This window comes from Balaenoptera physalus (genome assembly GCF_965194825.1).
Source record: "Balaenoptera physalus genome assembly, chromosome: 3".
Taxonomy (NCBI): Eukaryota; Metazoa; Chordata; class Mammalia; order Artiodactyla; family Balaenopteridae; genus Balaenoptera; species Balaenoptera physalus.
Window position 1 is genome coordinate 135,284,553 of NC_138890.1, and position 16,693 is coordinate 135,301,245.

General features: G+C 47.2%; 1 protein-coding gene across 1 annotated transcript in view; it reads left to right on the top strand.

Moving 5' to 3' along the window:
* The first annotated feature begins 2,698 nt into the window (after window positions 1–2,698).
* The window catches only part of LOC309657931 (chondroitin sulfate proteoglycan 4-like), a 68,290-nt gene continuing 54,295 nt past the window's right edge, over window positions 2,699–16,693 (top strand). Inside the window, 5 exon segments of the mRNA XM_082455969.1 lie at window positions 2,699–2,824; window positions 14,217–14,380; window positions 14,716–15,538; window positions 15,541–15,819; window positions 15,822–16,693. Of these exon segments, the coding sequence (XP_082312095.1) occupies window positions 2,746–2,824; window positions 14,217–14,380; window positions 14,716–15,538; window positions 15,541–15,819; window positions 15,822–16,693 (2,217 nt within the window). The 5' untranslated portion in view covers window positions 2,699–2,745.

Here is a 16,693-nt window from a genome sequence, read left to right on the forward strand (position 1 = left end):
GGGACTACGAAAGCCAACACGCAGCTACTGTCTGTTGCTCTGACTGTCCCTCATAATCACCTTTTCTCTGGGACATGGTGCCAATCCTCTCTCTGCAAAGACCAAGACAGAGGCAGGTAGCTTCCTCTCCTGACTCATGGTCCCTTCACGACCTTTGTGGACATGGGTCTTTGGCTGGTGCTCATTAAGGAGCCATCTCCACATGACTTACTGGTCTGTGATCACCACCAAATCATTGCATTCTTAATGCCTCTTGGTTGAAAGTTTTGAGAAGGAATCAGCTTTGACACTCTTTTCTCCAGGGTCATGCTCCTTAGACCAGAAACCCACCCTGCCCCAGTCATGTGGGGTCAGAGGGTGAGTGGTCATGTAAATGAGACATGGCTGCTCAAGCCAGTCATATCACCAAAGATGTATGGTTTGGACAGTTCCAGAGAAGAGTCTTGAGTTTCTAATGTACCTTTATTAAAATTACTGCTATACCTGTCTTATACTCCTATGTTTTTATTTTTTACCTTATTTTTTGGCCGTGCCATGTGGGATCTTAGTTTCCCGACCAGGGATCGAACCTGTGCCCACTGCAATGGGAGTGCAGAGTCTTAACCACTGCACCACCAGGGAAGTCCCAACTCCTCTCTATATTGTAACTTCTTTGAAAGCCAGACCTCTAATTCATCTCTGTTCTGCACCATGACATCTTTTGTGTGTCTTTTGCATTTGGAAGAGTTCAATGAATATTTGTTGAATGAATGTACATCTCTATATTCATTCTCTGTTCTTTACACCTTCATTTCTGAGTGAACAGTGTGCAGGTTAACATTTGAGTAGAATAATTCCTGTTGCTGGGGCATAGCAGGTGAGTGTCAGTCAAAATGACTAGATGATTAGATTTGAGCGACTGTTACATAGGTGGGTTTCCTGGTCAGACACTATCAACATCCTTAGAGTCACCATATTTATCATCGGGCTTTCCCTAACAACTGAGCATGCTAATTTCTCATTATTCTAGAGCCACCTTAAGAGCTATGGAAATTGGCTGGAGACTTCATTCATTTTTTGAAGGATTTATGTGATAGATTAGAACTAATTTAAAGAAGAGGAGCAAGTGGTGCTCTACAGGGAGATAATTCCTAGTCTCTTTTTGACCCTTTGAATGATTTCTCTAAATTAAAAGCTCCAAGTTTATTGGCAATCACTGATTTAAGTACAGAAACTCAAACATTTCATGTTTCTCTGTGCACTAATTAAAAGGGCTCTATTTAAATGGCAGAGCTGTCCTGATGCCAATGATGACAAATGAGAATCATAAAATTTTGAACCTGGAGGGAATTTACAGATCATTTAATCCAACCCTTGCATTTTATAGGAGAGGAAATGGAAGCTGTCACACATCTAGAGGCACAACTATCACTCCCACCCACCTGGTCCAGGGTTCTTCAGCCTCAAGAAAATCAGCACAACTATGGGCAGTGGGGGGATGCTGAAGATTACAAATATGGATAACGTATGTAGTCTTCAGCAGTACATACGGCTAAGGCCATGGAAGGAAAATGAGACAGCCCTCCATCCTGAAGGAAAGATAAAAGATGGCTCATTCTCAGGAGTGTGTCTAGCCAGAGCTGTTCAGAGACTGGCCAGAGAAGCCCTGTGGGCCTAGCTGGGCTCCCAGGTATAACAAGACTGCCCAGTGAGTTCTTACCATGAGCCAGACACCATGCTTAACACTCAAGCCTCATGGGCTGGATAAACCTCACAACCCACCTATGAGATCAGCATCATTATCTTCATTTTACAGATGAGGAGACTGAAGGTGGGACAATTATGAGGTTTGCCCAGGGTCACATACCAAGGTCACTTATTAATATCTGAGCTGGGATTTGCCTTCACGCCTCTCAAGGTACCAAGCTTATGTTCTTAACCAGGGATGACATTTGAGTAGAGGCTCCCTGGGGACACTGGTGACATTCTGCGGCCTCTCTGGGCAATCTTGCTCTGCACTGCTTGTGCTTTTACATTTATGTGGATACCTGAGCCTGCCAGGAGAAATTCTGCATGCCTGGATAACCCGGCCTTCCGACACCAGGCACAAGCTACACAGAGCCAGCCCTGGGTGGGGTCATTCTCTGTGCTAACACATTCCTTGTGGAGAGACTTTCCATTTGTTTAGAATTTGAACGTGAGAACGGTAAAGCTGGACGGACCTTAGAGATTTGGTGCGATCTCCATGTTTTACGAAGGAAAAAACAGAGGTCCAGTTTGTGTTTAATTCTTATTCATCCAACACGACTGCCGGTGCCTATGCACCAGGTATGCATTGGGCATTCAGCAATAAACAGGGGCTCACTCTGGTGCCTTAAAGCCGTCTTAAGTAGGGTCCTACCTCCGCCAGGAATGCTTCTCCCTCCAGCCTCCATTTCTCAACAGCGCCTGCTCTACACTCAACTCCACGGCAGAACTCGCCGGGCAAGGCGGGGTACACGTACTCTCTGCTTACCGACCCTGCCTGGGCGCTGGGGCCCCGGAGCGGGCCCTCCTCGGCCGCGCTGCGCACCCCGGAGCCGGGCCGAGCGCGATGAGGAGCAACAGCTGCGGGTTGCAAGCGGCTCTCCCCGCCCCGGCCCAGCCCCGCGTTGGTTGGGGGCGGCGCCCCCTGGGCCGGCTCCGGGTCCCGGCCGCGGACGGGGAGGGGCCGGCGCAGGTAGGTCGGCTGCCGCCCGGGAGCGAGCGCGGGGCCGCCGCGGCGGGATGGGGCGGCTCGGGGCTCGCCCCCCCGTCCTGTTCACCGCCTGCCTGGGGCTCTGCGGGGCGCGCGGGGTGCTCGGAGGTACGCGCCCCCCAACCTCCCTTCCCCGGCCGGCCGCGCGCGGAGCCCGCTAGAAGAGGGGGGGGCGAGGGGGCGTGAGGGTGGGCGGCTCGGGGAGCGCGGGCTTGGAGCCCCCTGTACTCCGGGGGCCCCGGCAGACGCCGCGGCCGCGTGAGCCCCGCGGCGACCGCGACTGGGACTGTCAGGCCGGGCCTTCGGGCAGCCGGGGGAGGGGACCGCTCGGCCCTGAGCAGTGTCTCCGGCTCCTCCGCGGAGAACTTGCGACTCCCGCTCCGCGAGGCCCGGCCCCTCGGGTCCCGACCAGTTCGCGAGCCTCGGGGGCGGGCCCTGCCCGGCCTCGGCCCGGTCTTCGCCGCGGATTGGGGGTTTCAGGGCCGGACTCCTGGTGTCCCTCGCACGGGCAGAAGGAAGGCTTCCTGCTGTCCTCCCGTCTCATCCTTTTCAGCCCTGCTCCCACCCGGGCCCTTTCTCGGCTGCACGTGACCGTCACGGGGGCCTTAAACTCCTCGCCGAAATTCTTGGGTGGCTGGCCTGTTGTTCCCTAGGTCCCTCCACGCGTTCGCTTATATTTTCTGGACCTGCTTCGCTGGAAGTGCTTTACATTTCCATGGCGCTTTTCAGAAGTCAGAGGTGACTAATAAAAGCATAGTTATTGAGACTTTTCACAGAATTGAGCTCGACACTTGGACGTACCCCCCTCCCCCCGCTCTTTGAGATTTACTTCAGTTTAACAAAGGACTTTTCGAGACCAGAGAACACACTCTCAATCAAAGGCCTTGTAAATCTTTGTGGCATTCGGATTCAATTCTGAACGCGTATTTACTTCACTTCAGGCGATTTCACGAGGAGCTTAGGAGTAACATTCCGGTGGTGGGGGGAGGACGCCTCGCTCTCACCCCTGCGCGGCCCTCCTTGCAGCTCCTCCAGCTCTGCGCCAATCCTGATGTTTGGGGGCCCTTCCGAGCTCCTCCCTCTTTATCTTCCTCCTTTCTTCCTGGTTCTTCCTCTGCCCCCTCCCCGGCCCCTTCCTGGCCTGGCGTGCAGGGTGGATGGGCCGGGTACTAGGGCCCAGGAGTGGGGACGGTGTGACGGTGGCTTTGAGAGGGAAGCTGCTGGTCGCAGGCCGGGGAGACCTGAGAGGGCAGTGAGTGGCACTGGGGGACAGATTGGATGGCGATGGGGCCTGAGCCAGGGATCCAAGTGGTCAGTGTAGAGTGATGGAAAGCCCATGGCTTTGGAGTTAGGTGGACTTGGGCTTTAATGTGGGTGCCACCATGCATTCTCAGAGTGACTTTGGGGAAATTATTTCTGTTGGTCTTGATGTTGCATTTGTAAAACTGGGATGATAATCACTTCTTCAGAGAGACTTGAGTAAGATATGTGTAAGACCTGCTTGGGAACTACTTGATAAATGCTAATTTCCCTCCTTTCCCATTCATCTGTGCAGTAAACTTGGGCGTGAGGCAAAGAGCAGCAGGTTAGGTATCCATTGAGGGGTACAGAATGTGGTTAGAGGAGAGTTATTGAATAAAGAATCACATAGCATATATAATTTAACATATATACTGTTCTTCACCCTTGGCGCTAATAGCATGACAAATATCAGATACCGAGGTCTTACCAAAAGCTGCTTTGGGGCACTTTTCTTGAATAGCCAGATGTGTAATCTAAATTTAGGTTTCTTCCTTACCTCCTTGGGTGATTCAGGCTGTTGCTTTGAAGAATCTAACTGTCAAAGGCTTAGGTGAATGCTGCTTTCAGTCCTTACAGGACGTGTCCTCAGGGAGTCTCACCACAGCAGGAAGTCACCTTTGTCTGGTAAGCAGATTGTCTCAGTAAGAATATCTGTAGCACACACCCCCAGTATATCTCTATTTGTAAATCAAGTCTCAGTACTACTGTCACTAACAATTTTCTCAAGGTAAAATATACTCTTAGCTCTAGACCCGTGTTGTCAATAGTTCAATGATTTCTCATTTTTTGACTACCTTCTTATCAGATCTCATTAGTGTATTATTGCTTTGACCTTGTAACAGGGCTAATGAGGAGCTTGTACAGAAAGAGGAGAAGGGCCAGCACCACCAGTTCCTTTGCATTTACTGGTCCTTGCGTTATTTGTATATATCTTTAATGTATGGCTTGTTTGTAGGAATTGTTTTAATCAGTTGATCCGTTTTGTGAGGGTTTGTTTAATTACAGTGAGATAATATAATTGTAAGCCCAGTTAAGCAGGCAAACCCGCGTGTGGTGTGTCACTGAATGGAGAAAGAGAGAGGGAGTGAGGGCACCACTGTCCATCCTTCCACCTTGTAGAACTCGCGCTACTCCCCTAGGGAGACTTGTGTACCCAGCACACAAGACACACTGCCAGTCTCACATGCCACCTGTGGCACGATGCCAATCAATCTGTAAAGTAGAGATGAATAAAGCCTCAGTTCTTATTTTTTAGACTAAAATAACCCATGAAGTTGTAATTACATTTCCTTCTGGCTCTGCAGTGACTACCTTGGCACGCCACTTTGTCATTTCTGCCTGAAGCTGTGGCGCCCAAACCCAAAGGCTTCCAGTGGCCCGAGGGTCATGGTGAGCCAAGCAACGGTGGTGTGGCAGGAGGTGACGTGGAGTGAGGGAGCTGGGAGCTGGCACCTCCACACCCTTCACGGTGGTTGTGCTGTGGGAATAAATAGGTCCCAGGATGGCCCAAGTGGCTGAGTTTTCCAGGGAAGTCAAAAAGTCCAGGTTTTTATTTAAAATGTCTTTTATTACAATTTAAAAAGTTTAATTTAAAAATAGAACTATAGAGGCCATACAAAGCACAAACAAAACTCATGCCTTCTGTTTCTGGGGTCCTTTCTAATGCTACTGCTTTATTTACCTCTGTATTCTGTATACTTAGTCCAGTACCTAAAAATGTAGGTGCTCAATAAATATGAGTGACTGAGTGATAGAGCACCCCTGGGAATTGTGGTAGGCAGAATAATGTCCACCCAAAGAAGTTCACATCCTAGTTCCTAGAACATGGAACATGTTGCTTTATATGGTGAAAGGGACTTTGCAGATGTGATCAAATTAAGGATTTTGAGGTGGGGAGATTATCCTGGGTTATCTGAGTGGGTCCTAAATGCAATCATAGGGGTGTTATAAGAGGGAGGCAGGAGGGTCAAAAGAGATGATGTGATGGAAGCAGAGGTCGGAGTGATGTGATTGCTGGCTGGGGCCCTAAGCCAAGCAGTGTGGCTGTCTCTAGAAGCTGGAAAAGACAAGGAAACAGATTCTCCCCTAGAGCTTCCAGAAGGAATGCAGCCCTGCAGACACCTTGATTTTAGCTCAGTGAGCTCCAGAAATGTAAGACAATAAATGTGTGTTATTTTGAGCCATTAAATTAGTGGCAATTTGTTATAGCAGCTATGGGAATCTTATAGAGGGAGTGTCTGTCCTAGTAAAAGAGATCATATAAAGGGCCATTTAATTCTGATGGTCAGAAGATGGCAGTGCCATCAGAGAGGAATGAGGAACTGGGAGCTTTAGGGAAGGTTTTGTTCCTGTGCCCAGTGAGCCTGGCTCCAGCACTCACTCCAAAGCCTGTGGCCGGGCCTGGAAAACTCCCAGACAGCGGGGGAGCAAACATAGAAATGTATAAATGTCACATGTGGAACATTTACGATAGGACACAGGCTCTGCGGTCACTAAGGAGGGAGTCGTCAGCTCAGCCAGGGGTGGCTGGGGACCAGGAGGACAGCCTCACTGCTTCATTCCAGGAGGTGCTACAGCAATCTACAACATCTACAGGAGTAGCTCCCCCTGGAGTTGTGCAGGACGCAGTCTGCATGACCATTTGCAGCAGGTCTAGAGACTGCCCCATTGAGAGGGGGTACGGGCAGGGCAAGTGCTGGTTTTCTCTTTGCAACCTGAGCAGTTGGCATGGAGACTGATGTTTGGGGGATGAACGAAAAATGAGAGGCCGGTGGATCCTGTTCTGCATTAGCAAGGATTCCAGGGCTGTGGATTGCTCAGGTTCTACCTGGAAACCTAAGATTTCCATCCTCACGGTGGCCCTGGGCCTGCTACCGGCTTTTCCCACACCCTCCCAACTGTGTCAGCAACACATTTAGCATAGAGATGTGATGCCAGGGACCCCTCCCACCCTTCCAGTCAACTGCCCATCCTGCAGCCGTGGAGCAAATATCTATTCGCTCATTGATTTTCTTTCCCAGCTTAAATTTTAGTGGACCTAACTCTCGTGGGAGAGACTCTTAGAACTTTCCCTGTTGGGATTTGTTTTCAGTGAATAGAGGAGGTCGGGTCTCCAGGGCATGTTAGATGTTTGTGCTAATTTGTTTCATATTTGTAAGTTTTCTTCTTAGAGTGCTCTGGATAAAGTTAGTTATCTCTTGAATAAATATTCAACTTCAGTTTGACAAAGCACATGCCGTCAATACCATAGTAAAACACTGTCGAAACTCTTAAGAATAGATTTGTGGGGCGAAATGTGGCTTTCCTTTCCAAGTGAAGTTATTCCACTCAAATGATACAGCATGAGTAAGATCTGTTTTATAATGTTAGCCCTCCTCTTAGGATGTCATCTTAGGAGTTTGTATAATGCACATACTCTAGCAGAGAAGTTTTGTTTTTGTTGCTTTTTATTTTAATTAAAAAAAATAAGCTTCTACACTTACGGTGTATCATCTGTAGAACGTATTTGGAAGAAAATCAGTACATAAAAAGGCACAATATAAAATTACCAAAAATACTGTATTATGAAAAAGCAATTCTAATTTTCAGTGAAAGCAAACAGTTCTGAAATCTTTCTTTGAAATACTCTCCTAATTAGTTTCCACCCTACTCATGTTTTGCCCTCACACAGTCACCAGACTGATCTTTCTAAAACACGGAACCGATATGTCTTTTCCCAGCTGACACCATAATGCTTCCTTACTGTCTGCAGAATAAAGTTCAGCCTTCTTAGTACGGTTTGTAAGCTGCCCCCCACCCCAGTAAGTGGGCCCCTGCCCATGGGGATCCAGGCTGTCAGTCAGCCATTTGCTCCCCAAATGTTCATTGAGAATTTCTTGTTATATATACACAGCAAAACAACGCAAAATGAAAGCTCCCCTCCCAGAGTCCGCCTCTTAATAAGTGGCTACCCAGCCAGAAATCTGGAAATTAATCTAGATTGCCCCCTCGGCCTCTTCTTCCCTCTTGTGACAATCCCACTTTTTAAATATCTCCTGAACCCCCCCCACCTCCCCCCCCTGTTTGCTTCCCCACACCCACCATTCCCTTGAGTCCATTCTCTGCCTTTCAGCCAGAGTCAGCTTCTAAGTTGCAAGCTGACCATCTCATTTCCCTGTTTGATCCCTTTACGGCCCTCTTTCGAAAGAGCCTGAACTCTTCAGCTTGGCTTCCAAAGCCATCATTTATGGAGTGCCTAATGTGCCGAGCACTGCTGTGTGCACGGCCAACTGAGCGGTGGTCGAGACCAACAAAGGCTCCGGACCTCGGAGTCTTACATTCTGTTCGGGGTGGTGTGGTATTGGGGCTGAATAATAACCCAGAAGACAAATTAAAAAGGTAATCAGATTATAATAGGAGCCTTGAAAGGAGTAACCAGGCACTGAGTGTGTGCGTTTTCAGGCGGGCATGCATGTGTGTGTGTGTGTGTGTGTGTGTGTGTGTGTGTGTGACTGCACACACGCACTTGGAACTGAAAGTTCAGGGCAGGCCTCAGATGCACGCAGTGGTGTTTGCCCCTGACCCCTCTTGCCTCTGCAGCCTCTACCCTGGCTGCCCCCTCCTTATACTGTGCTCAGCCAGACTGGGCTTTTGGTTCCTTGCATTCACCTCTCTCCTATCTCTCCCCCCTTTTTTTCTCTCCTCTTCCCCTGCCCCAGCCCTCACCAGCTCTTCCAAGCAGCCAGTGCCTTGCCTGAAGCGCCTTTCCTCCATCCACCCTCCTTGACAAGGCCCAGTGCTTCTGTTGTGGTCTGCATTTCCCAGTTAATAATCAGGCAACTGTAATTGCTTTACTTACAGTCTTTCTCAGTCACCATTGAATCCCCAGGACCAAACAAGCAGTATGTGTGGACAGAATATGCACGTGGCATGGGACACTGAAATCTGCCAGGGAGAGACGCTTAATAGTTAGATTGTTCCTTCTCTCATACCGCCACTGGACCTACATCAAGCTTCTGTTGTACCAACTTTCTACTATCGCTCGGATACACTCTTCTTTCTGAGCAGCTCTCTCCTTGGATAGATTGCAAGCCCCTTTGTCTTATTAATTCTCCAATCCAACCCTGGCACATAGTAGGTGCCAAAAAAACTTAAACACAAAACCAAAATCAAACAAAAAACCAGAAACATATAGTTTGGAGGAAGGAATGGGAACCAATTCTAAGATAGAATGAATCATATAATTACCAACCTGGAAGAAATTACAGAGAAATAGTTGTTAACTTTCATGCAAAGTATCTTACCGACCTCACTGCCAAACTTTGGTTTCTATTCAAACATTTCACCTTTTATCTAAGCACACAAAACCAGGAAGTTGCTCTGATTTTTGTTCAGCTTGATTTGCTACATTCCTATAAAATGCCCAAACACACCTTTTCCTTCACTGCAGGTCGAGATCACCTTTCTTTTTCTAGGAACCAGTTTTACTTGTGCTTCTATTGCTTTTTATTGTGCTTTTGAGGCATTTACTAGGGGCCACAAAAATTAGGCTCAGTTTGGAGGTATGTGAGGACCTGAATTGGCTTCAGGCTGTCAAACCAGAAGTTTTAAGCCTGCTTCCCTGTTTTTCCCCTGAGGCAATGGAAATTTCTAGCCACCAGCTGAGACTGGAATTGATTTAGTGCCAGAGGTGAAACGTGGGAAAATATAGGGATGTTGTTTATTAAGGTTACTTAGTCATTCTCAGCAGTAGATTTTATGATTTAGAAAACATTTCCTGGTTTTGAAAACTTAACAATACACCCTCTAAGTCTGTCAGAAATTGGAGTGGGGGGATTCAGTAATGGGAAGGCCAGGAGGATAAACTAGGATAGCTAGTGGGTTTGTAGCTGCTTCTTTAAACTGTATGACTGTGTCCCTACATTCTAGTTTTATTGAATTTAATTATAAATGGCTGTTTTTAACGAGAGAATGGGGGCTTATACATATCTGAGAAAGTCTGTAAGAGATCATGTTCATCTCTGTATCAACCTCGTATCTTGGTCAAAACACTGGCTTGGTGATTGGGAATGCTTAGTTTTTGTCTTAGCTCTGTTTCTAATTAACTGCTGACTTTACATAAGTCCTTAAGCTTCTTTAGGCCTGAGTTTACTCAACTATAAAATGAGGGTTTACTAGGTTAGTTCAGTTTGGTTCAGTAAATGCTTGCTCGCTACCTACCTAGCTTACACTGGATTCCCTAGAGAGAGAGGCTTAGGGAGGGATTCTTGTGTGAGTGAATAACTGAGTGAGTGCTACCAGGAGAGAACTGTAAGGAAGTGAGGGAAGGAGGATAGGGCAGGAAAAGAAACCAAACAAGGATGTGGCCTCATCTCAGCCTGATCCAAGAGAAAGCTCTGGAATATGAACAGCAACACAGTTTTCTACATACTTTATACACCTCTTTCAGTCATTGGCTAGAGGTTGTACCCCGGGACAGAGGGTATAATTTCACTGAAATCTCTGGATAACGCAGTTAATCAGCTGGAGGATGCGTGCACCAACCTGTTAAAAGGGATCTAAATGGGGCACCAACAGAGTCCATCATACCACCTGTGTGCCAGGCACTGTTCTAGGTATTGGAGAGAGGAAGGTAAAAAAGATATGGTCCCTGATCATAGGAGACTTATGGACTAGTGCAGGAGCTAGATGAACAAACAAGTAATTTTAATACACCGTGGCGAACGCTAGGACAAAGGAGTGCACAGTGTTGTAGGAGCAAAAATGAGAAGCGCTGGGATCCTCAGGAAGCAGAATCAAACATGGAGATGAACGTGCAGGAACTTTATTAGGGAATGTTCTTGGGAGCAAGATTTGAGGAAAGGAAGAGAATAGAAGAGAAGGGAACTGGATTAGGAAGAGGAGTCCACCTGCAATGTAGTCTCAGTGCAAACAGCTGAATTTGTGGGGAGCTCTGAAGATGCTGGGGGCTATCTGCCAGCAGCATTCATAGCAGCCAGGGTAGAAAGAAAGTCCTTTGTTCTCGAAGGGTAGTGGGTGCATCACGGAGTCTACCACGGTCCACCCCTTGCATCACTTGGATCCACTTCGTGTAAATCCTGGGAACAGTACCTGAGTGATAATCTTCATGTTCTTCCTTATCCAGTGATTCCTTTTACCCTCAACTGGTATTTCTGCTGGTCTCAGTGGCCACCTGATGATGTGACTCAGACCTTCATCCCCGAGGGGTCTGAGCTCTTGTCAACGCACTCTTCTCAGGACAGGGTGACTGCGTTTATTTACTGACTGCCAAAGAAGTACCAAGAGGCATCCAAGGGGACCACATGGACACCCAACATATTCTTCTGTGAGCCCGTTGTGTAACAATAGTTCTACCACCTCCTGATGACTCAGGCTCAATTACCTGCCAGATGAGGCATTTCTCTTCTCGCCTGTTAGTTCCTTGATATAAGGAGACTGAAATGTCCAGGCAGCAGCTGTAACTTATCATATAGAGAGAATCTTGCTGTGTCCCCTGGTAGAAGCATTCCCCTTTGGAAGCCAGGAGCTTTGAAACCGTGGATTTATGGTTGATGGGGATGGGAACACAAATTCCTTAAGTGGGTCACTGAGAGTGACGGTAAACAAGGCCACTCCTGATCTACCCCTTGTTCTCAGACCCACAGCTTATACTTCTGGAGACATAGCAGGAGGTGTGTAAAGATTTTTAATTTAAATACCATGTAAAGATCTTTCACTTAAAGTGTAGATTATGTCCTGGAGGGTGGAACCCCACCCTGATAGAGTATTGCTTCTGAGCTGGTGATTCAACCGTACCTTCATCAGGCTGTTCCCACACTCTATCAGGCCTGCAGCTTCAGTGGTGTACTATGTGATAGGACCAGTGGGTCTCAGGGTCTTAGGCCCATCACCACACCTCCTTTGGAGTAAAGGGTGTGCCTTGGATTGATGTGATGTTATTCGGCATCCCGTGTTAGTGAATTAAACACTCCAGAAGCTCTCAGAGTGGTGCCTGGTGCCGCCCTGCAAGCAAGAAAAGCAAATATATACCCAGAGTAATATGTCTGTTTTTGTTGAAATGAATCACTGGCTATTCCAAGAAGAAAGGGTTTCATTGACATCACCTTGCCACCCCTCTTCAAGGGATGGTAACCTACTGGGGGTTTGGTGTTGGACTCTGTGGGAGGCATGCTGGGCATTCAGCAGTAGCATCGCTAGGGAAGCCGTGGTCAGAGGGGGCCCAGGCTGTTGGGCGCAGGCATAGACTCCTCCCTCACCTCCCTGGCTACTTCATCACGTACGCATTGTGCCAGCGTAGGGCTGGCCGATGACAGAGGCTGGCTGATGGCAACTGGCCAAGTCATATTGTCTGCCTGGTTGTTTAGTGCCTGTGGTGTGGTGGATGTTTCCTGGTGGGCATTAACATGCAATATAAAGATCTTCCCGCTTCCTGCTGATGCTCACGCGTCTATCCCAGACTTCCTTGGCCCTGCTCTTTCAATCTTTCTCATTCTAGACTCCTGACCATCTGGCCGGGCTGTTTGCTACTACCTATCCGTCTTTATTTATTTTAACCTCAAGCCTCTTCTCTCTCCATATAAAGTGGGTGATCAGGTGTACCACTCACAGTTCTACCTTTTGGAGAATTTTCCCTCAACAGTGCTTTTCATGGCCACCCCTAAGAGGAGCTGTAGTGCAGTTGGAGTGCGTTTTCAGCTTGCGTGCATGTGATGAAGCTGACTCAGCCACGAACCAAGCTCAGGTGTTTTGCCTTCCACCAGCTGGTAATAAGGGGTCCCTCCATGCAGCCAGATGCATGAGCTGAGGAAAAGGTGCTGGCGCAAGAATGGGGATGACATGGCGCTCCAGGCCACCGTCTCGTTGCGCCTTCTGGTCCTATTCATGCTCGATCCTGGACGTACCACTACCATCCCTTCAATCTCTACTTCCACCATCCGTCCGTCAGAGCAATTCTGTCATGTCTCACTTAGAGTGGGTCACTGCACTTTCTATGCTTCCAGGATCCACCTTAGCAGTGAGTTCATACCATTTCCAGCAGTCTGTCCCAGCATGTTATATCCTGCATCCCTGGAGAGTGCCCCCAAATCTAGTATAAACTCTCCCTTTTTCAACGTTATGTTCCTGCCCCCTTGATCAGGTACCCTCAGTCCCATGTGCATTCCGCCAGCTGCTGGCACTACATTCTGGGTAGGTCTCGCAGCTCCATTAGGGTCTAGTCCTTTTCCTCCCATATCAAGCCCAGCATGTCTCCGCACAGGTTATATCATGACTTAGGCTTTGTTTTTGGCCTGGTGGTCAGGAAGAGAGATGGGAGTGTATCTTCAGAGGTTACATGTTCCTTGTGGGGAGAGGTTTCTGCATCCTCTTTAAGCAAGGGGAGTATCACCTTAACAGGGGAATAGGTCTCTTCTTCAGGCTCAGAGGGTTCAGAGGGGTCTAGGGACCCAGGATATTTGAGTGCACTAATCCAGATGTCCCCATTCCATTTGTCAGGGTTCCATTCTTTACAAAACAAGGTCATAGACTTGTCAGAGGTAGCCTGACATGGTTGGAACTTTGACTTAGTTTGATGCTGAATACTCTGATGATTAATTCCTGGGTGGGAGTCTCAACTTCCCCTGCCCACCAACTGTAGGAGATGAGAAAGACTTTATGTACTACCATGGAAGCCCTTTGGCTGTCACACCTGGCTTGTAATTGTCAACTAATCTCTCCTAGTTTTTCCTTATCTTTTCCAAAGCTTCATGCAGACTTAGCAATAGACACCCAATTCCATTGTCCTCATAGTTACTACTTGCCCTATATTTCTCATAGGTTGATATTTCAGTACTGGCTAACGTGTTCCCTTCCACTGTTACACCAGTTCACTGCCAGTGACTTGGGATTAACCCCTGTGGAAGGGAAGGAAGCAGAATTGGGTAGATGGAGAAGTAGATTTGCAATTCAGTTTCAGTGGAAGCCTTGGCCACCCCCCCCTTGAGAGTTCTGAAGAGCGACTGACCCATCAGAGGTATCCTGAGTTGGAGCAGGAGAATGCTGAGCCTTTATTTCCCCACAACAGATCTGTGGGCTACCCCAGGAAGCAGGTGTGGGCTTGCGCAAGGCAGCTGTCTTCAGCGGGGTGTCTGCTGAAGGGAGATGACAATATAAGTGGAATAGTCATTGTGTAATAAATTTACTAACTTTTTTTTTTCCCCAGCATCTTTTTATGGTGAAAGCTATGTGGGGCTCAACATCATAGACGTTTCCTCTGAGTTATCTCTTCAATTGAAGTTTCAAACCAGCAAACCACAAGGATTACTTTTTCTTGCAGCTGGGGAAAATGACTACTGTATAACAGAACTTCTATCAGGAAACTTACGGGTAAGATTAAAAAAAAATCTTTAAAAACGTATAAGCCTTTAGTTACTGGAGGGAAAAACAGTGAGAGAAAAGAGAACAAGATAGTTATCCATTTGATTACTGTTATTTCACTAGAATAAAATCAGGTGCCATATGTAAGTGTTGAGATCTTTTCCAATTTTATCAGCATGTCTTCACTGTTCCAACTCTGAAATTTCTTAACCTCAATATGCAGTCCATAAATGTGGGAAGAGTTTCCATGTCCAAGTGTCTCTCTTTCTCTTTGTGAATGGCCTCGTTTTCTCAATGAAACACTATGAGATGAGATTGATTAATTATGATTCTTTCTCTTTCAGGTGAGAGTTAATTTGGGGACAGGTGAACAAGTGCTCCTTTCTGAGAAAAGACTTCGTGTGGATGACTTGGTTTGGCATTTGGTGGAATTGTACTGTTTTAAGGATAGTATCTCTCTGGTTACTGACAAACATTATGAGATGACTGGCCAGATCACCGGCAGGGTGCACAATTTGCATTGTCAGCATGGAATTTACATAGCAGGCCACGGTGGACTTGATGTCCCGTACCTAGATGGAGAGAGCCCCAATTTCTGTGGATGTATGGAGGATGTAGTGTTTAACCAGAGGGAGATCCTTACATCCCTTAGATCTTACCCTGGTTTTAAGAAAGTTTATGAGGTGTCACTAGGATGCAATGATGAATTTTTTGCAGCAGAGGAGGAAGCCATCAATTTCTTTAGCTCCAGATCCTATGTCACCTTCCCAGAATGGAGGGTGCAAGGGGACGGGCTATTTGAATTTGCTTTGCAGACTGGAACTCAACAAGCCTTGCTTTTATTTCAGTCAGGTAGAGAAGGAGATTTTGTTGCTTTGGAAATAGTTAAAGGTTTATTGAAGGCTCATGTAGGAAGGAATAAGAGTAATACTCCGCTCTCTTCTTTTCGCTTAGTTAGTGACAACCAGTGGCACATTATTCAATTCAGATTCACTGAAAGGTATCTGGACCTGATGGTGAATGAACAGGGAGTAAGGACATCGCTGCCTTTACAAAGCAAACCGTTTGTATCTGAAGGCCCTCTCTTCGTGGGAGGTCTTGATAGCCGCAAGGGAGAAGAAGTTAAAAGGTTAGAACTTGCCTCTGTGCCAGGGAAATCTGCTCAAGGATCTCTTTCAAAGGGTGCTTAAGAGGCTTGGAAGCCAACTCAGAAAAGAAAGCATTAAAGGATGCCCTTATTTCCAAAGATATATCTGCTGGGTGTAAAATGAAGAGTGGTGATAACAAAAACCCTTCTGTAACAACCACAGAAAAGCTGCTTCAGGCAGAAGTTCCCCTTTCCACGGCCGACCCTGAGGTGGGCAAGCCTATTCTTCAAGAAGCCAGTAGCTATTTCTTGGTTCTGAATAACTTGAAGGTGCAAGAAGGTGGGCAAGCCCTACTGGAACAAAGCATATGAAGGTGGATGTGGAGTTGAAGGATTTGGGTGTCCATCAGTCTCAGATACTATTTAAAATAAAGGAGATGCCTATTCATGGATTCCTTCCATTAGATGTTTCCCCCGAACAAGAAATGGAGAAGGCTTTTACTCTGTTAGATTTGGGGCAAGGAAAAGTTTGGTATGTCCCTGACGGTTCAGAAGAACCTAGGGATTATTTCACATTTTCAGTCTCTTCCAACAGCAAGAAGGAAGTGCCATTATATCTTCAAGGACATGTTTCATATGTGTTTAACATTATTGTCATTCCAGTAAATGATCCCCCAAATCTTAAGCTCCCTGAAGGAAACTTGCTTCTCGTGTTTGAGAACTCTAAGACACGACTGACTCCAAATATCATACACGTGTCAGACCCAGACACAGATTCCTTGAGTCTTAGTTTCTCAGTTCTTGGCAACTTCAATTCAGATGCTGGGTTTTTAGAAAACACCGATGATCCTGGGAGAGCCATTAATGGTTTTACATATGGGGATTTAAGAGCTGGCAACATTTTGTATGTTCACAGGGGCCATCGGAACTCCTGGATCCTTCTTAGAGCAAGTGATGGAGAGCTGGTTAGCAATACAGTGGTGTTACGGGTCATGGCTGTTCCTTGGGACTTTGCAGTGGGCAACAGAACCGGTGTGGTCGTACGGCAGGGTGGCATGGTTCTGATTACGCAGAGCAACTTGTTGGTGGAGGTTAATGGTGAAGACCCTGAGGTGGACATCCGCTATGCTATCACTCATCCACCTCGGTATGGCCAGATTCAGTGGCAGGGGTCAAGTGGCGAGTGGAAACAAACTAGTACCTTCTCTCAGCGTTCCGTTGATTGGGGTCAGGTC